Genomic DNA, 20,310 nt, shown 5'->3' on the forward strand with positions numbered 1-20,310 from the left:
CTTTCATTGCTCACTTTGAGATTAGGACTGAAGTGCCATCCAGAGACTGGGGTACTGCCTCGGCATTGACAACTGTCAAAACTTGGTTGTGCTCGCACATGCATATATATCTTTATATTGTCCTGAGGAGATGCTGCTCTGATTTACAGTTGATGGAGAAGGAGGCTAACAGTATGAGATATTTGAGCACAGTGCACACAATCGTGGTTCCTGTATGCTCAAGGAGATCCACTTGAACCAAACTTGCTGCTATGAGGAAGCGATCATTAGACAGCGATAAAAGTATAGAGATTTGCGTCTGAATCCTAAACTCGTTCAAAGAATACATTGAATATGGGGTACTCTCGGTGGCTAATTTCAGTTTTAATGGTGCACCACTTAGATACAGCATCCCTGTTGAGAGACAAATCCACTCTGTCCTCTTCTGTCTTAAGCGCAAAAGAACTAATTAAACTAGTCTTGGAAACAAAAGCAATCCACTGCATAAATTAACTCCCTTAAATGCAGATTGTCAATTCATTTTTCTGAAGATTTAATGAAAAAGAGGGGGATTTTTCATGGTGCAGCAAATCTGGCAGAGCAGAATTGCTTTGTTTAGGTGAAGAGCCCTCAAGTGACAAATTGAAATGAGAGTTAGCCTCCGTATGAGGCTGTTAATGTATTCTCCCTGCTTAGTTGTTAATTTCCTGTCTCAGTAACTTCACGTTGACTTTGTTTTCAATCAGTTTTTCTTTTTTTTCCTTTTCTATTTGAGACTCATTCACGGAACCACTTTTTACTTTTTCCTTGATTTTTTTTTTTTTTTTTTTTTTTAGAACTTTGATCTCAATTTAAGATTTAACAAGGAATTATTCCTCATTCAGTCCCAATTCTGGTACTGCTTCCTTTCCTTTTTTCTGCTCAACTCAAAATCATGATTCTTTTTATTTTGTGTTATAGTTGGTGCCCTTGTTTCATTCTGTACTATGCTGTAATTGAATTCTGTCCCTTCCCTTTGATTCCTTTGTTTTGCACCATCTCTCTCTCTCTCCCTCTCCTCTTTCTTTCCCTTTCCTGATGGAAGCTAAACGAAGCCAGTCCATCAGCAACTGTGTGCATCTTTACGAGGCTTTACCCACTACTAAAAGTGTTCCTATGCTGCTCCACACTGTGAGCTCTTTCTTGCCTGGTATCTCTTCTGGTAACTCTGCTTGCTCTCACAGACTTTCAGGTAAAGTGTGTTCTGAGGGCTGTGTGTGTGTGTGCGTGGGTGGATGGGTGTGTGCGTGAGAGAGACCTCCACCCTGTATAGTCCATCTGTCACTACACACCCTTTCTCTTTTTATTTCTGTCCGTTTTGAAAGTCTACCATGGCATAACTCATTGGCACCCAACCTACATCTGTCGTATGCTTTAAATTGGACTGAGCATAAATTGTTGACTATTCTTTCAAGCAATTGTACTGCCATAGCCAATTTGTGGGAGTGCAGTCCAGAGTGTCTTCACATCATCCCTGCATGTGCTCATCTCCTAATCTGTCATAAATCTTCCAGACACCTCTATTCTTCATCTACGCTGTGTTGGACACCCACCTCCCCTTTCCCCCGAAGAGTTACAAATGACATACTCCAGTATCCTCTTACCCACTGCAAGTGTTCTGTCGTAGTATGTTGAAAGCCTTGGATCATTCCCTAACTGTGTGTCTTTTCTCAGACGTGGAGGAGTGCCAGCTGTCAGAGTGCGGGGCAGAGGAGGAGCTAGGAGGTGGGGACAGCCCCCTTCCACGTAGCAGCAGCACCTCCGACATCACCCAACAACTGGTCGAAACTTTCCCAGGTACACACAGACACCAGCCAACTTCTAATCTTACTGACCCCTTTGTGAGTCAGTCAACACATACCATAGTTTCACTGAGGTTATTTTGATGCTTTACATTAGTGAGCTGTTCCCATGAAAGCCCCGATCTCTTTTTCAGGTCAGAAGAGGGAGTATTCTCCCACCTCCTGTGGCTCTGACAGCAGGATGTCAGAGGGTAGGACAGAGAGCAATGAGCCACCAGTGGTGAGAGGAATTATCTTGTCAGTCTGTCCTAGTACCATAAGCCTATTTTAAGTAGAAATTTGACCATCTTACATAATGGCTCCCATGTTCTTAGATCCTGATCCGGCGGAGTAGCAGTCCAGCTGAGCTAGATTGCAATGCTGAGGGACACACCAACAATACAAGGCCCAAGCTCTGTGAGAAAAGTCAGACATTTTGATATATATATGTTAAAAAGAATGCCATTTAGTTGTGATATAGAATGTATTACACTGATGAGCCACAACATTATTACCAGCTGCCCTAATATGCTGTTGGTCCTCCATGTGCTGTGTTTGCATTCTGGGAATACATTCAGCTGCACTAAATCTTAGCCCTTCTTTAGTGAAGCTGCTTAAGGGGTTTCTTTTCGGTGTAAAGAGATGTGTGCTTCTTCAGTGGATTTTGGACTCTGTCCTAACGGTTTCACATTGGATTTGGTGTGTTATGGAAATTATCCCTTTAGACGCTATAAGCTTCTGGCTCAAGGACAAACTATTCAAGTTTTTTCACACCTGGTATCCCTTTCTGGGCTATATTGGAGATAACGGGGCCCAGGCCCTCCAAAGTGGTCTCTATGGTCTAGCATGGACTGAGATCTCGCATTACACCTCCATATAGGTCCTATTGTCATATGCCATTATCTCATCATCATACCTGATTACCCAGGCTATATATTTAACTGTATTAACCCTCTGTCTTGATGTCTTATTTGTTTTGTTTTGTTTTTTGTGTTTGTGTATGTATGTATGTATGTATGTATGTATATTTGTATATGTGTGTGCATTAATAAATTGTTAAAATGTGCCAAGGCATGGACTCTACAAGACCCCTGAAAGTGTCTTGTAGTATCTGGTACCAAAACATTAGCAACAGATCCTTCAAATCTTGTAAGTTGCGAGATGGAGCCACCATGGATCAGACTTGTCAGTCCAGCACATCCCACAGAAACTCAATTGGATTGAGATCAGGAGAATTTGGAGGCCAGGGCAACACCTTGAACACTTCATCATCATCATGTTCCTCAAACCATTCCCGGATAATATGTACACGGGGGCAGAGGGCGTTATCCTGCTGAAAGAGGCCACTGCCATTAGGGAGTACCTGGTCTGCAACAATGTTTAGGTAGGTGGTACGTGTCAAATTGACCTCCACATGAATGGCCCCACCCAGGGTTTTCCAGCAGAACATTGCCCAGAGCATCACACTCTCTCCATCAGCTTGTCGTCTCCCCACAGTGCATTCTGGTGCCGTCACTTCCCCAGGTAAATGGTGCACATGTACACGGCCATCCACAGGATCTAAAAGAAAATGGTACTCATCGGACCAGGCAACCTTCTTCCACTGCTCCAAGGTCCAGTTCTGATGCTTGCGTGCCCGTTGTAGGCCCTTTCGCCTGTGGACAGGGGTCATTGTGGGCACTCTGACCGGTCTACAGCTACGCAGTCCCATACACAGCAGGGTGTGATGCACTACGTGTGTGACACATTCCTCCCGCAGCCATCATTAAAATGTTCTGTGACTTGTGCCACAGTAGACCTTCTGTTGGTTCAGACCAGAAAGGATAGCCTTGGTTGCATTGGGTGCCCAACACCCTATCACCAGTTTGTAGTTTGTCCCTCCTCAGACCACTGTCGGTAGATAGTCGTCACTGCTGATCTGGAGCACCCCACAAGCCTTGCCGTTTCAGAGATGCTCTGACCCAGTCATCTGGCCATAACTATTTGGCCCTTGTCAAAGTCGCTTAGGTCTTTACTCCTGCCCATTTCTCCTGCATCTAACACGTTGACTATGAGAACCAATTGTTTGCTTACCATCTTATCTACCCAGACCTTGACATATGCTTTTGTTTGGAGATGATCAACATAATTCAGTTCACCTGTGAGTGGTCATACTATTTTGGCTCGTCGGTGTATATTAATGTAGTATTTTTTTATATTTAAGATTCACCAGATGTGTCAAATTAAGTTTTGTTCTTGCTTGGAATTAGTTTTCCTCTCAATTGACCAACCAGTATAATCCACCTCACAGTCCTCAGCAATGAACTTTTTTTTTAATCTTTTGATCAACATCAATAACACGTCATATCCAGGTGAAAGTGTAAGCAGTGAAACGTCCAATGGCTACCTCAACGATGCTGAGGCTGCCTGGCAGGTCTGGCAAGCCTTTGAGGAGGAGGCCGATACTCAGTCCACCCAGTCAGCCCACATGGATGTGACCACCGATCCTCAGAATCAGAGGAGTCTGCTGCTCAGCCACAATGAGGCTCTGGCAGGTACAGGACCCATTAAACCTCAATTCACATTAGACCTAGTTCAGTACATAATCATAGATCCTTTTATTGCCTGTCTAGCTAGGATCTGTTCCAAATATATTCATAGGCACCTTCCAAAGTAAACTAACCCTGCCTTTACCCCAGGATTAGCTGTCTCTGCACTACTGCAGTTAGCCTGTGGGGTCAAAAATATAATTCTAGAGATTAGCCTCCAAATGAATCTGCAGTGTGAAAATTGGACAAAATAATTCCTAACCTAGGGGATGATAATAAACCAGGCTAAATGTATGCAGCGTGAAACAGTCTTTGTAACAATTGGTGGGAATTGTGACGAGCTCTTTAGGGTGTAAATGTAGCCAGGGAAGATTTACTTGAAGCCTGTGATATTTTTTTTTATGTTTCAGTTTTCAGTTTTGCATTATGCATGCAATAATTTAATATTTAACTAAAATATGGTATAAATTAACCACTGCTCTTTAAAAGGAATGCATACCAAAGTGCAATAATTTTTAATGCTTTAGCACTGATTATAGAGTTGCTAGAGTTGAGCAGGTCCACAGACTCTTTTGAGGTGTGTCTGTTTATGCCCGTGTTTGGTCCCCCAGCCCCCCAACAAACTAACCTTCTCAGGGATTAGCCCTCATTATTAGCTGGTAGAATGAGTTTACTTAGGAAACTTGAGCAGCTTGACAGTATCTGTGACTGAAGCTCTGGCCTTTCTTTGACTGAGACTTTGACCACCTGGCAGCTGCTGACAGAATCCATGTTTATGCATTCTCTTTTGTGAACGGACAGTGGTCCATGGCTGGATGCTTAATAAGATGGATAAAGACTGAATTGTTATGTAAGTTCACTGGTGTTCATGGAAAAACTATTTTTACTGGGCAGCGTTATTTCTGAGGGAAATACTGGTCATTCAGAGCACTAGCTTCTAAGTCAGGGGTGGGCAATCTTATCCAGAAAGGGCCGGTGTGGGTGCAGGTCTTTGTTCCAACCAAGCAGTTACACACCTGTGTCTCCTAATCAAATTCCTCAGCAAAGACTCAACTGGTTGATTAGTGGGATCAGGTGTGTAACTGCTTGGTTGGAACAAAGACCTGCACCCACACTGACCCTTTCTGGATAAGATTGCCCACCCCTGTGAGTGATTGCCATTTCTTTTGTGATATAAAAAAGAGAGAAGCTCAGCTCTAAACCCTTTTTGTTTAATCCCTACCCACCCTCTTTCTGTTCACATTTATGGAAATATTGGTATCACCCCATTAAAATGTTTTCTGTGTGTAATCCTGCGTTGTGATCATTGTGAACTCCTCACCTTCCCTTTGTCTCTGTGTTTCTTCCCCTCAAACCCCACCCTGTTCCTGTGCCCTTGTTGTTTTTAGGTTCCGAGCGTGCTGTCCTTTCTCCCCACTCTACATCCCTGTCCCAACCCCACCACCACTTCCACTACCCCCAGAATCCCCCCGCCTCACCAACCCTGCTGGTGCACACAGAGTGCCCGCGGGACTGCCCTCTGGATGACACCATGCATCAGTCTGTCATACATATGCCACACCACCTGGGTACTGCTCACTAGCTACTACTCCTCATACAGGCCCTAATTTCTACATCCACCACAGGCTCCATGTCCTCTATTGTTCAGCCCTATCCTGACTAATGACTACTTTTCCTGTCATAATCATTCTCTACACCATTTGTCTCCCCAATTCTCATATATGGCAGATCTTGGTCTACTACTTCAAATGTATTCCTGCTACATCTCAGAGATTTTTTATCTCATCTAGCACATTATAAACAACTGGACTGCGCCAAAAGTTTAAACTGCAAATACTTGACTTTTAGTAATCCTTGCAAAACAGAGCCCAGAGTAGCAGTCGTTTTTTCTAGTAACCTAGATAGATAGATCTGCTACATATAATGTAGTTGTCATGTCTCTATTTCTCTCTGACTCCTTGCCTTCATTCCCTTCATCACAGCTGATCCTTCTACTGCCCACTATGTGGCACTGTGTTCACATTGTATGATTCTTTCCACCTATTCTGAGTCCATCTGGATGTTGCATGTACAGACATGTACAGCCCATTTCCCAAAAGTATTTTGGCACCAAAATAATCACGTTTTTTTAACCCACCCGGTTCCGACGGACAAAGGTATTCTCCGTGCTTGACTTAAGAAACTGGCCCTAGGATCTTTGATAAAGCCTTGAATGCATGGCTAAAGGCAGGATCCAGATATTAACAGCTCAGGCAATCAAATACAGATTGTGTGGGGCCATTTCCCAACAATATGTTAAGTTTGCTTTTTTTTTAACAAAAATTTAAACACCTCCTAAAATGCAAACTCTGATTTAAAAGTGCTATACATTCATTGGGCCTCATGCAACAACTTGTGTGCCCATATATATTCATATGATCTGTGTAACAATGATTGAAGAACTCATGGTATTCACCTATTTTCTTTTTTTTTGGGGTTTCATTGGTATCAAAATGTAGGTGTTGCGGCTCGATCTACATATTACATACATACATACATACATGTATGTGTGTGTGTGTGTGTGTGTGTGTTTTTTCACACACATATACATACATACATACATATACACACACACACACACATATATGTATACACACACATATATATACGAACACACACATATATACACACATACATATATAATGTTTATACATACACGCACATACATATATATATATGTACATATGTACGTAACGTCCATAGGGTTAGTGGTTGTATCAGGAAGGGCATCCGACGTAAAATTTTGCCAAATCATTATGCAGATTGACAAGACCACCATCGGTGCTGTGCCCTCACAGGGTACCAATGGAAACTATCAAATCCGCTGTTGCGACCCCTGGGAAACAGGGAACAGGCCGAAAGAAGATCTGTCTCGGGAGTGGCTAACCATGTGCCATGGAGCGCCATGTGTATGCAGGTTTTCATTCGGTTGATTCTAGATCCAACGGAGTGTAAGCGCCGAAGTAGCCGTGATTGGCTGTTGTGTCGGCCAATAGACAGTGCGGAACCTCGAAACACACTGACTTGAAACAAATGATGCGCACTGAAACATTTAGCTAGCTAGCTTACAACTGACCTTAACATTGCCAGATCGTACTGTAACAATAGCTAATGTTAACGCTTGCTAACAATGTAAATTCAAAAAGAGTGTAAACCCAAACCCTAACCAACAACCAATCACGTCTACTTCCGTGCCTACACCCCGTTGGATCTAGCAACCTTTTCATTCCAGCTGGGCTCCACACCAGGTGATTTCACTGATTAGCAGCCGTTCAACCAAAGAGGAAGAATGTATCAGTGAGATCACCTGGTGTGGAGTCGGGTTGGAATGAAAACCTGCATACGCATGGCTCTCCATGGCACATGGTTAGCCACCGCTGATCTATCTACATATTGACACTGGGAGAATTGCTGTTGGCAATTACGATGACTTGACAACAAACCCTGAATGATAATTATTTTCCTTTTTGTCACTTACCGCTTCTATGCACCCTATGCATTGCCTTTGTGCACTGCCTGTTGACACCTATGCCTTATCGGACTTGAACCTAATTTTTTGGCCCTACTTGCATTGTTGTCTTCTGGCTAGATTCTTGCTTGTGTTGCATTAACTCTAAGATGTACATCGCTTTAGATAAAAGCGTCTGCTAAATTAAATGAAATTGTAACATTATAACAATTGTAACACTTAATATAATCTTTTGCATACCTTTCAATTATTAGTTCAGATGCAAGTAGGTGGATTTTGCTGCACCTGTTTATTTTATCGAATACATACAAAACTGTGGCAAACTGCACTCTTGCATAACTGGAACTGTTGAAATTTGATTAATTTTTCAATATAAAAATCTACTGATGAAAGTTTTTAACCATTGTGTCAGTTCTGACAGGAGAATTTCTGCTACTTTTTAAATCCTTTTTACAGCTGTGTGGCTCCATGTAAAGATGGCTCCTGATCAGCTGTTCAGATTCCTCCAGTTTTTGTTTTTTTGTTTTTTACACACAACACTCAAAATCACCTCTTCTTATGGTATTTTTGAGGTGATATATATGCTTATTGAAGGTTCATGAGCATGCACATTTCCTTAATGCACATGTATAAGAAAAAATTTGGGTGTTCTCACACGTGTGATATTCATTCCATAAATCCAACATTGATTCCTCGTAGGCAGTTCTCATTATTAGAAAATTTAAGAGAAGGAGAAAGTTAGAAAAATAATCTTGCATGAGGCCCATTGACTCTCATCTTGTACTTAAGAGTCGATTCACTTCATTTATGGATATTCATTTTGTATTGGACATTGGCATCTGAAAAGAATTTTTGCATTCAGTACCCAGTCCCACCTCTCCCAAACCCTAAGTCTTTCTATTTTTCACTATCCCCTCTTCTGTTGGGTCATGCAGACAGTAGTGAGTGCCTCGCTGATGATGTCAGCATCATTGCTGGTGGGAGCCTGACTGGTTGGCACGCGGACTCAGCCTTCGTCCTGTGGAGGAGGATCCTCGGTATCCTGGGAGACGTCAATAGCATCTGCTGCCCCAAGATCCATGCCAAGGTCTTCTCTTACCTCTATGAGCTCTGGCACAAGCTAGCAAAGGTAAGATAGAGAGGTACACTCTATCTACATTTGGTGTTTTGTTCCTTTGCAAGATTTCCACTGTTTGACAGAATTGAGTCCTTCTATGGAGAAAGGATTGCTAACATGAAAGTGACAACCTATACATATTAAACATTAGTATTTAAGTCAAGAGTCATTTTAAGATTTTTGATAAATTTCAGATGGCATTTTTTTTCTAAATGGATACATAGCATGGTATAATATAAGGCCATAAAGAGGTGCAAATTATCACAAGTTTGCTGACCATTAGCACTGATGGGGCTGGCCAATTTAGCACATAATCCACTAAAACTGGGCAGGATCATTTACACAGGTGTGTGCAGCTTTGTGAATGTAAATGTCACTGGCACCATGTACACATTTTGTGTATGTCCCTTCAATTTCTCAAAGTACATCCAAGAACTGTGCTATATTATGAAACCCCTGTTTGGTTGCACTGAGAGCATCATGGTCATTTGGGAACCTTATATGATTCTGCACCATTTGCATTAGTTCATTAAGGACTTCAGACAGTATGGCTAATCATAGCCCATGTAACGCTTGCCAGTTCAATATTCTTATTTCAAATTAATTATCAAAAATTAGAACATTGGATCCAATATTTCAAAAATCTCAATTAATTGCTCGTCAAATTTTTTTTATTTTCTAATTTTTGTTTTATAGTTTGAAAAATGTAAAATTGCAATATTGGCATCCAAGATGCCACCGTTCACTGAAAAGAATGGTGAGGCCAATAGATAAAGTGTGGTCAGGAGTTTCGTTATTGCTGGGAGTGCATGACACCTTCTGGTTTGTGGTTCTAGAGCCTCTTTGGTTTTCTCCAGCAAATCATATATAACAACAACAAGCAAGCCCGCAGACAGAGGAACATTGCCTTTGTCAGGGCTGGTGAGCAGCCTCAGTCACAGCCCAGATCAGCAGCCAGTCTCCTCACCTCTACGTCAGACTGGGAGCTGCGAGTTGACTTGGGGGGGCAGCTTAGGTTCCTGGACCACGTTATGACAACTTCGTTGAGGCCAGACATAGTGCTATCATCAGCCTCTTCAAAACAGGTGCTCCTTATAGAGTTGATGGTTCCCAGGGAGGACCGGATGGAGGAGGCAAATGAGCGGAAGCGGTCCAAGTACCAGGAGCTAGTGGATCAGTGCCAGAGGAGAGGCTGGAAGGCGCATTGTAAGCCCATTGAAGTGGGGTGTAGAGGCTTTGCTGGCCGCTCACTGTGCAAGGTCTACACTCTTACTTGGCATCGCTGGGGCTGCTATAAGCAAAGCCATCAAGTCTTCCATGGAGGCTGCAGAGAAGGCCTCCAGATGGCTTTGGATCAGAAGGAGTGCTCTGTCGGCCAATGCTGCTGGGACACAAGCCAGGGCCTGATCAATCCTGGCTGGATTGCCTGAGTGAGAGTGTATGATATTGAAAGACGCGAAACACCCGAGGACCTCAGGAAACATCACTGATGTTGTGTCCCAATGCATCCTAGGATGTATCTTCGAATCATTCAAACTGGTTCAGCCGGTGACGCCCAGGAATAGGCTAGGTGACCACAAAGAAGAGATTGTTGACGACTGGAGAGATGGGTGACAGCTTGGAAAGATGGCAACTGGGGCAGGAAGGGGTGGCAGCCCAACCTGCATCTTTCATGAGGAAGAACCCACAAAAGCTATAGATAAACACACAGGGATATACCCCCAGGGGAGCCCGAGAAGGGGGGGGTGAGCACCCCAATAGGATGGACCTAACGATGATGACCTTGGCAAACAGATTATCAACAATGACCACTTGAAGATGCATTTGCGGCAAGGTCTGCAAGAACGAGCACGGCCTTAAAATCCATCAGGCCCAAATAAGATGCTTGGCGCAGAGGGGGACAGCGCAAAGGATCCACTCCTAGTGAGATGCAGGAGGAGCCTCCAGAGTAGTTCAATAGAATCGAATCAAGTAGCCTCCAGCAAGCCAGCACAGAGAGTGGTGCTAGTTTGACGAGGACGCTGCCAGAATCATATCAACAGCAAAGGGAGACGTCGACAGACGACTTCTGATGATGACAACCATCATTGTCAGTTTTGCAGCAGAGAGGTTTGGTGTTGGAAGAGGGCAAGACCACCAGAACCAACCCTGAACAGAAGGGCAGACAAGATCCACCAACTGCGGCAAGAGCTTCGGACCCTGGCAAGGCAGTTCAAGGCAGCAACCGAGGAGGAGAAACCACCACTGCCTGAGCTCCGTTACGTCGTCAGGAAGAAGCCCTTGACCGTGTGCAGAGCAGAATGACACAGGAGACGGTAGAAGAGAGAGAGCCAGGAAGGGTACTGTGTTAGCTGATCTATTTGGATTCACAAGGAGAAGCACAGCAGTCGTCTTGCCTGCTCTAAAGAAGAGGTAGACCACTTTCTGCAAAACACTGTGAGTGACCCTGATAGAGAGCAAGAGTTAGGGCCCCTCAGAGCTCTTTTGGACATACCATCGCCCACGGTGGAGTTTTAACACCAGAGAGCCCACCTGGAAGTCCAGGAGGTGGTTACTGCAGCCAGAGCCAGCTCTGCTCCGGGACCCACTGGAGTACCCAATAAGGCGTACAAGCACTGCCCAGAACTCCTCAGTAGCCTCTGGAAGATTCTGCGGGTGATGGCTTAGGGGAACTGTAGCAGACCAGTGGAGGCAGACAGAGGGAGTCTGGATACCAAAGGAAGAGAAGTCAGATAAGCTGGAGCAGTTCAGCTCCATCTCGCTCCTCAGTGTGGAGGGGAAGATCTTCTTCAGTGTCCTATCCAGAAGGATGACAGTCTTCCTCCGTAAGAATGCCTACATTGATACTTTGTTACAGAAAGGTGGCATTCCTGGAGTTCAAAGGGTGCCTAGAACACACTGAAGTTGTCACCCAGCTGATCGGGGAGGCACACGAAGGGAAGGGTGACCTAGTTGTGCTTTGGCTTGACCTTGCCAATGCATATGACTTAATACTCCACAAGCTTTGAGACCTCCCTGAACCGACACCATGTACCGAGTAAGATCAAGGACCTCATCCTGAACTACTACGGGAACTTCAGGCTCAGAGTCACTTCTGGGAACACAGCATCTGGCTGGCACCGGCTTGAGAGGGGGATCATAACTGGGTGTACCATCTCAGTTACACTCTTCACCCTTGCCGTGAATATGGCAGTCAAGGCAGCTGAAACAGTGCAGAGGCCCTCTGTCCAAGTCTGGCGTTCGGCAGCCTCCCCATCAGAACCTTTATGGATGACCTCACTGTCACCACATCATCGATGCCTGGTGGTAGGTGGATCCTCCAGGGCCTGGAGAAGCTCATCTTCTGGACAAGAATGAATTTTAAACCAGCCGAATCCAGAGGGGAAAAGTGGTGGACCGGTTTCACTTCTTTCTGGATGGCATTGCAATCGCATCCATTACCGAGAAATCAGTCAAGAGCCTAGGCAAGGTCTTTGACTGTAGCCTTAGAGATAGTGGCAATTCAAGCAACCATCAAGGAACTTGAGAATTGGCTCACCACAGTAGACAAGTCTGGCCTACCTGGCAAGTACGAGGCTTGGGTTTACCAGCGTGGCATCTTACCCCGAGTCCTCTAGCCTATGCTGGTTTAGGAGGTGACCCTGTCAACAGTGAAGACCTTGGAGAGGAAGATCAGTTGCTGCCTCTGGAGATGGCTGGGTCTGCCGCGCGGCCTTAGTAGTGCAGCACTGTATGGGAGTAGCAACAAAGTCCAGCTCCCTATCAGCAGCCTCGACGAGGAGTTCAGGGTTTCTCACACAAGAGAGGCACTGCTCTATCAGGACTCCAAGGACGCTATAGTGGCATCTGCAGGCATTATGGTGCGGACAGGCAGGAAGTGGAGAGCCCAGGAAGGCTTGGAGATGGCCGAGTCTCGGCTTAGACACAGGGCTTTGGTGAGCACAGTGGCAACTGGACAGGCAGGGCTGGGAGACATCCCACAACCTCGCTATGATAAGGCCCATGACAAGGACAAACGCCATCTAGTCCTGGAGGAGGTGCGGGCAGGTGTTGAGTAGGAAAGAACAACCGAATGGTGGGCATGTGGCAGCAGAGAGCATGGACAAGGTGGGAGGGTGCACTGGAGAGGAAGATATCCTGGGCAGAAATCTGGCAGGCAGAACCACAGCAGATCAAGTTCAGGTATAAGCTATGTATGATATTCTGCCTAGCCCAACAAATCTTCATCTCTGGATTCGCCATCATGTCCTCTGTGCCCTGGAAAAGGTTCACTCGAGCACATCCTCAGCAGCTGCCCATCAGCCCTGGGGGAGGGCCGTTACTGCTGGCAACATGACTAGGTGCTGAAGACAGTTGCAGAGGCCATCTCCAAAGCTGTGGCCAACAACAAGCAAGCCTGCAAACAGAGGAACATTGCCTTTGTCAGGGCTGGTGAGCAGCCTCAGTCACAGCCCAGACCAGCAGCTGGTCTCCTCACCTCTGTGTCAGACCAGGAGCTGCGAGTCGACTTGGGGGCGTAGCTCAGGTTCCCGGACCACGTTATGACATCTTCGTTGAGGCCAGACATAGTGCTATCATCAGCCTCTTCAAAACAGGTGCTCCTTATAGAGCTGACAGTTCCTTGGGAGGACCAGATAGAGGAGGCAAATAAGCGGAAGCGGTCCAAGTACCAGGAGCTGGTGGATCAGTGCCGGAGGAGAGGCTAGAAGGCATGTTGTGAGCCCATTAACGTGGGATGTAGAGGCTTTGCTGGCCACTCACGGTGCAAGGTCTACACTCTACTTGGTATCACTGGGGCTGCTAAAAGGAAAGCCATCAAGTCTTCCATGGAGACTGCGGAGAGGGCCTCCAGATGGTTTTGGATCAGAAGGAGTGACCTGTGGGCCAATGCTGCTGGGACACAAGCCAGGGCCTGCTCAACCCTGTCTGGGTCGCCTGAGTGAGAGTGTATGATGTTGAAAGACCCGAAACACCCGAAGACCTCAGGAAACATCTCTCATCAGTGATGTTTCCTGAGTGATGTTTTATTTTTTTGATTGGGCTCAACACTTCTGCCATATCTGTGTGTATAGCTTTGAATATAATGCTGTTATCGAGCTGTACACAGTAAAATCCTGAGTGTTCATCACATCAGCAATAAGGCTGATGTGCAAAAAGGTTTTACCCACCCATTCCCTCCTCTCACTTGGGCAAAATGCCTGTTGCATCCTTATAGTAAATCTGAAAATGTGCTTTTTCATATCTGAAGAGGGGTGCGCGGGGACAAAATGTTTGTAGATTTGGTCCTAAATCCTTTTATGTGTGCAAACATACACACCCCGTGTTCACTCTGTTCTCCCGTTTCTCTAGCACACACACTCACTCACTCACTCACTCACTCACTCACTCACTCACTCACTCACTCACTCACACAAAGGCACATAGAGGTTCTCCAGAGTTTTTAATATATTATGGCTGACATTAAGTTTATGTCTCCAGATCCGGGACAACCTTGGGATCAGTGTGGACAACCAGTCCTCTCCCCCTCTTCCTGCCTTCATCCCTCCGCTGCGAATGCTGGCCTCCTGGCTCTTCAGGGTAACTTCAAATTCACAACATTGTTTTTGTGGGTCCAGCAGGGCATGAAAACTCAACACTCATCGAGTGAACCATGAAATATGCAGAAAGCAGCCATTAAAATAGAGAGGGCAAGGTGGATAGTCTTTGTGTTACAGTCAAACAGGTTTAGGTTGCTTGAAAGTTGTTCAATTTCAAACACAATAAACCACATCATGTGGTACTTAAAAAGTTGAATATGGAACACACGGTCACAAACCAGCCAACCCAACTCACAATACCCATGCCTGCTGTGTTGCTACAAGCACAGTGCTCCTCTTATTACCTTCTTTTCTGTTCCTTCTCATTTATCTAACCTAACCCCTGAAGTGTTACACAGAATTCATGAGTCATTGCACTCTTGATTTAAATAAGGACAGCAAAGATAATCAAGTGAAAAAACATGAAGAAAGTTCCCTTCTTTCTAATGCAAACCCACCATAGCACCACCCTTGACATAAGCGAACTTGTGACCACCATAATATAATTGATCTGGTTTTGTCTCTCCTCACCCTAAGGCCACCATGCTTCCAGCGGAGTACAATGCAGGCAAGCTTCAGGCGTACAAGCTCATTTGTGAGATGATGACCAAGCACCAGGATGTGCTGCCCAACAGCGACTTCCTAGTGCACCTCTACCATGTCATGCACAAGGGCTTCACCAGTGATGAGCAGGTATGGCCAGTAGGGGGCCTTAAACAATCGGACAGAAAGGGGTAGTTGACAATCTGGCTGCCAAGTGTTGGGAGTGCCTCCTCTCATCAGCAGTAGATGGCACAAAAGCTAAAGCCCTAGGATTTCACATGCATTGATTCTTTCATAGATTTTAGAAGCATGATACACTGTTAACATCTTGCTTATCTATTTTTCCTGTTTCATTCTTCTGTGATGTGGTCTGTTTCTGCTCAAGTCTTATATGTGGAGATATGACCTAGTAGCTTGCAGCCTAATATTCAGTGAACCTCCATCCCTATCACATCTAGTTAGGGTCAACTTGAGGACAGTAGCTGACCGCAGTGAGAGCCTGAGGTCATGTAGGTTCACTGCAATTCGGGGCCGCCCAAAGATTCCATTCATCTGGGCCTGTTGTAAAACCCTTGTGCCAACCAGGGGTGTTTAAGAGTGGTGTTGTGTTTTGGCATCTTGTTCCTCTTCCTCTTCCTAGCCACACCCAGGCTCCTATTTAAATTTGGCCTGGCTCCACTCCTGCTTGCCCAGGACGAATGGAGCCCCCCAAAACAAAGGGCAGGAATAAAAAAGAGAGAGAGAGGGGGGAGTCTGATTAAATTCCTTTGTTTTGTGTGTGTGTGTGTGTGTGTGTGTGTGTGTGTGTGTGTGTGTGTGTGTGCGCGTGTGCGCACACACACTCTCGTTCCCCTAGCTGGGTTTCTATTGCGTCTTGGCAGAGCGACAAGCTTATTAGAATGTTTTCCATGTCGTTAAATAATGTTTTGAGCCCCCGCTGCGTATACGTGATTAATTAAGGATTGACGTCTGTCGCGCTCCGTTAGACTGACACTTCGACCGGGGGCCCAGAGTGGGGTTTGTTTATGTGTGTGTGTGTGTGTGTGTGTGTGTGTGTGTGTGTGTGTGTGTGAGTGTGTGTGCGCGTGTGTCAGAGTGGGAGAGGGGCCTGGGGAACGCAGTATAGAGCAATGGGGTGGGGGGCGAGGGGTGGCACTGAGGGACGAAGCAGCATTCTCCAGCTTTTGTTGTAGCTCAGTATAATGCGTCAGGGGGCCAGGGCCAGGCTGGCCACTGAAGCATGCTCAAATTGGCCGGAGAAAAGAGTCCTCACGCCACACAATGGAGGACAGCCGCACGCCTGCTTAACATAAGAAAGTGGCTCTTACTCTCCCCCTCCTCTTTCCTCTCTGCCTGTATCCCTCCTCCTCTTTCTTTCCCCCCCGATCACCCCACCACACTGAGAGAGACACACACACACATACACATACATGTACAGTCCATCATACTGTCTCTCTCATTCTAAGCCATCATTAGGCCTTTTTTCTCTCTTTGATTTATTTATTTTTATTATATATTTTTTTTGATTGGGCTCAACACTTCTGCTATATCTGTGTGTATAGCTTTGATTATAAGGCTGTTATCGAGCTGTACACAGTAAAATCCTGAGTGTTCATTTAACTTCTTGCGTGTTAATTTAACCCTGAGAGTGTACAAATGGATGGACCCGAAAGGATCCATTTGTACACTCTCGGAGTTAAATTAACACTCACTTTTTTACTGTGTATGCAAAACATTAAACACTTGTGCTTATACCCACATATGCCGATGCTTAATCAATACATTAAAGTGAATGTATATTGAAAATTAACCTTTTGAATCAATTAAATCTGCAATTCCTGCTCAGTATACCAGTGGTCAAACAATTACTTTTGTATTTTTAATTCTTTTTCTTTTTTAAATACCTCTGTGCGTGCCCTATTTTTTTCCCCCTGAACCAAAAACATCATCTCTCCACGGTATCCTGTTGTCTTCTGTATACAGCAGGGGGAATACCCCTGTGAATACCCACCAACTAGATATCACAAGGCTCAAAGGGACGTAACGGCTTGCTCAGGAGGGAATCTCCTTTCGACTGACAAAGGGCCAAGGTCAGGGCTGCTGTCCTGGTTGTCTGTCTGTCTCCCTGGCTACTGAACCCACAGAGGCATGACCAAAGCACAATAGCAGCAATCTATCTAATAGGACCACTGTCCAACTCTATACTGCAGCAGCCAGTACTTGTGTGATATATTGAGCTACTAACAGAATAAATAATAATAAGATATAGTTTGGGGTGGGGGGAGTTTCTCAGACTTTACAGGTTTTATAAGATAGATGAGCTGTTGCCCATATTTTGGCCAGAGGTATACACTTAGCACCACCTTGCATTATCCTGCTTAGCCGTCATGGATTCGCATTTTAGATGTTTCTGATTCCAGCTATCTTGCATGAGGCTTATAACCTTGTGCTAGGTGAAGGGGGAACCACACCTCACACCTGCTCTCTTGGAGCAAAACCAGCTCACCTCATTTTACCACCACAAAGAAGATGGGCCTTTCCTCATCTTCAGTGCTTGACTCATATTTGACAGTTGACCCTCAGTCCTCACACTTAGTTGATGATTAAACCTCTTGCCACATAGCCTTACAGGTGGGTGACAGCCCTGAACATGAGCTTGTAGTGGGAAAATCCCAAATTCTCATAGTGATAAGGATAGTTCAGTTGACATTCCCACATAACTGCTAATGTCGAGGCTTTGTACCTAGGGCAGAAATTTACAGATGCCCTGTGAGCACGAGTGGAGTAATGCTGGAGTGAACCCGGTCACCTCAGGGGCCAGCAGGTGGACAGTGTACGCCCGTTTGCAGACAAGGCCAAATGAAAAGGCCGGAGGTGGCTCCTTTCAGAATTGCGTTAATGCACCTTTTGTTGAAGCAGGGGCCGTTCCTACCACCAACACAGAGCCACATGCAGGGCCCAATTCCTCTTTCTATACACATACCTCAAATCAGGTGCTGTCTGCTTACACATACAATAGAAAACACTTTGTACTCTACATCCGTGGCTTCTTTTTAAAATGCTCATTTCAGGCAATCAAGAAGCAGTTTGTCGCATGTTAATTACCTCTGACTGCTCTACGCATTATGCCTCGGAGGTCAATTACCGGCAAAATGAGGGTAAAATGCGTTTCCATGCCTGGCTCTCTCCCCACCAATTTTCGACATGCACCGCAGCATGTTGTGTTTTGACGTCCTTCTTATTGCCCCTGCGTGTTTATTCTATTCTTCTTTTGTTCCCCTGCACTCCCTGTTTACCAAGGTTTCATTTTAGGTGATTAATGTCACAGGTAGAGAGGGTATGCAGTTTTGTGTGTGTATGTGTACGTATGTGGTGTTTGCCATGGTGCCTTAGGGCTCAGCTAGAAACGGGCTGATGTTTGAACTGTCCGATTTGCACGCATTTATGGCTGCCAAGAAGGCAGGTGCTTCTAGTCTGGACCTTACCTTTGTACACAAACATGCACATGCATGTCTAAGATAAGAGAGACAAAACAGTTTTTCCATTACATTGCAACCAGTTGTCCTATTCCCGTACTGTATTCTCATGCCGTTGTAGTTTTTTGTTTTTCTCAACATAAAAGTTTTCTGGATGTTCAACTCAGACTATTCCTTGTTAGCTGCAGTTTGACATTCCAAACATAACCTGAAATAATCTTTGCCATCTTTCATGGCATTTTTCTAGCGTGGTATTGCACTATACAACACACACCAGCCATTCTATAGTGAGAGCTCGTGTTTGTGTAGATCGCTTGGCAGTGCAGCACATGTCAACAATGGAAGAGCATGCCGGTACCTCAACCATACAGTACCTTTTACCTGGCTTTAATTACAGGTGTGTGTGCCTGCCTGTGTGTGCACTTGTTCCTTTGCATGTGTATGCATTTGTATGCGGGGGGGTTTGAGGTCTCCAGCTTGCTATGAGAAATCCATCTGTTGTCTCTTTCTTCCATGTCTCTTTCGCCCCCGTTTTGTCCATACACTGCTGGCCCATTAAGAAGATATCTCTCTTTGTTATTGCTCCCCCTTACACACTTTTTCATAAGACCATGCACTAACTAAATATAGATGTGTTAAGTTTCAGCTTTTGGTTCTAGTGGATGAATCAGGTGTTTATTTTTAATATCAGCTGCTGTTGAAATCCAACGTGTGCATGTGCGCATGCACTTGTGTCCTCTAGGATGTTCTCAACACCATGATACGGTCATGCTCTCCACGTTTCTTCTTCCTGGGCCTGCCAGGCTTTACCATGCTTGTGGGAGACTTCATCACTGCTGCTGCCCGAGTCCTCAACTCTGACTCATCTGAGGTACATATATATTTACTCTTCATATCCACACACTAACCACCTGTTTGAGGTCTACTAAACACCTCCACCATGGATTCTTCAAAATGTTAGTACAGTCAAGGAGAACCTGGACACAGCAGAGGATTTATGTTGTTTATTTATTTATTTATTCATACATGCAGGCATGTACATAAATAACCTGCTAACATGTATTTCAGCATCTGATATATTCTCTGCACCATTGTACTTATCCGCCTCTTATTTTGCCTGTATATAGTCAATCCTTGTGTGTATATCTGAAGATTGTTGTGTTGTCGTGTTGTTATTCTCTGTTAAGTACACTGAGAGAGCCACGAAACCGGAGTCAAATTCCATGTAGTGCAAACCTACATGGTCAATAAACATGATTCTGATTCTTGATTTAAAAACTATTGATTCGATGAAGCAGCAATAATTGGCAGTGCTGTCTTCGGGAGGGGGGCAGAGTCGGCTTGTGTTCGTCACATGAATGCGTCTCTGGTTCGGCCTGGATTCACCTTGTCACGAAAGTGGCGAGGCGTCTCCTTCGAGACTGCAGGCCGGAGAGATGCAGTTGGCGAACGCATGCAGTACGAGGGCGGGTGTTTGAACAAGAATAGGGAGCGATTGGCCACGAAATTGGGAGAAAAAGGGAAAAATCAGAAATACATTTTTTTCAAATTACTATTATTATTCTTTCGGCTTGTTCCCCATTTCCCAGGGGTCGCCACAGCGGATTTGATAGTTTCCATTGGTACCCTGTGAGGGCACAGTACCGATGGCAGTCTTGTCAATTCGCATAACCTTAAATTACCACATTACCTTAAAATTCATCCATTATCCAAACCACTTATCCTGCTCTCAGGGTTGCGGGGATGCTGGAGCCTATCCCAGC

At 45.1% G+C, this 20,310-nt stretch overlaps 1 protein-coding gene across 1 annotated transcript in view; it reads left to right on the forward strand.

Moving 5' to 3' along the window:
* The window catches only part of ralgapa2 (Ral GTPase activating protein catalytic subunit alpha 2), a 119,650-nt gene that overhangs the window by 53,178 nt on the left and 46,162 nt on the right, over positions 1-20,310 (forward strand). Inside the window, exons 17-26 of the mRNA XM_056295506.1 lie at positions 1,064-1,210; positions 1,693-1,815; positions 1,955-2,040; positions 2,135-2,225; positions 4,151-4,333; positions 5,716-5,895; positions 8,771-8,964; positions 14,431-14,529; positions 15,066-15,221; positions 19,290-19,418. Of these exons, the coding sequence (XP_056151481.1) occupies positions 1,064-1,210; positions 1,693-1,815; positions 1,955-2,040; positions 2,135-2,225; positions 4,151-4,333; positions 5,716-5,895; positions 8,771-8,964; positions 14,431-14,529; positions 15,066-15,221; positions 19,290-19,418 (1,388 nt within the window). The remainder of the gene's footprint in view (positions 1-1,063; positions 1,211-1,692; positions 1,816-1,954; positions 2,041-2,134; positions 2,226-4,150; positions 4,334-5,715; positions 5,896-8,770; positions 8,965-14,430; positions 14,530-15,065; positions 15,222-19,289; positions 19,419-20,310) is intronic.

The sequence above is a fragment of the Lampris incognitus genome, chromosome 16, assembly GCF_029633865.1.
Source record: "Lampris incognitus isolate fLamInc1 chromosome 16, fLamInc1.hap2, whole genome shotgun sequence".
NCBI classification, from domain to species: Eukaryota; Metazoa; Chordata; class Actinopteri; order Lampriformes; family Lampridae; genus Lampris; species Lampris incognitus.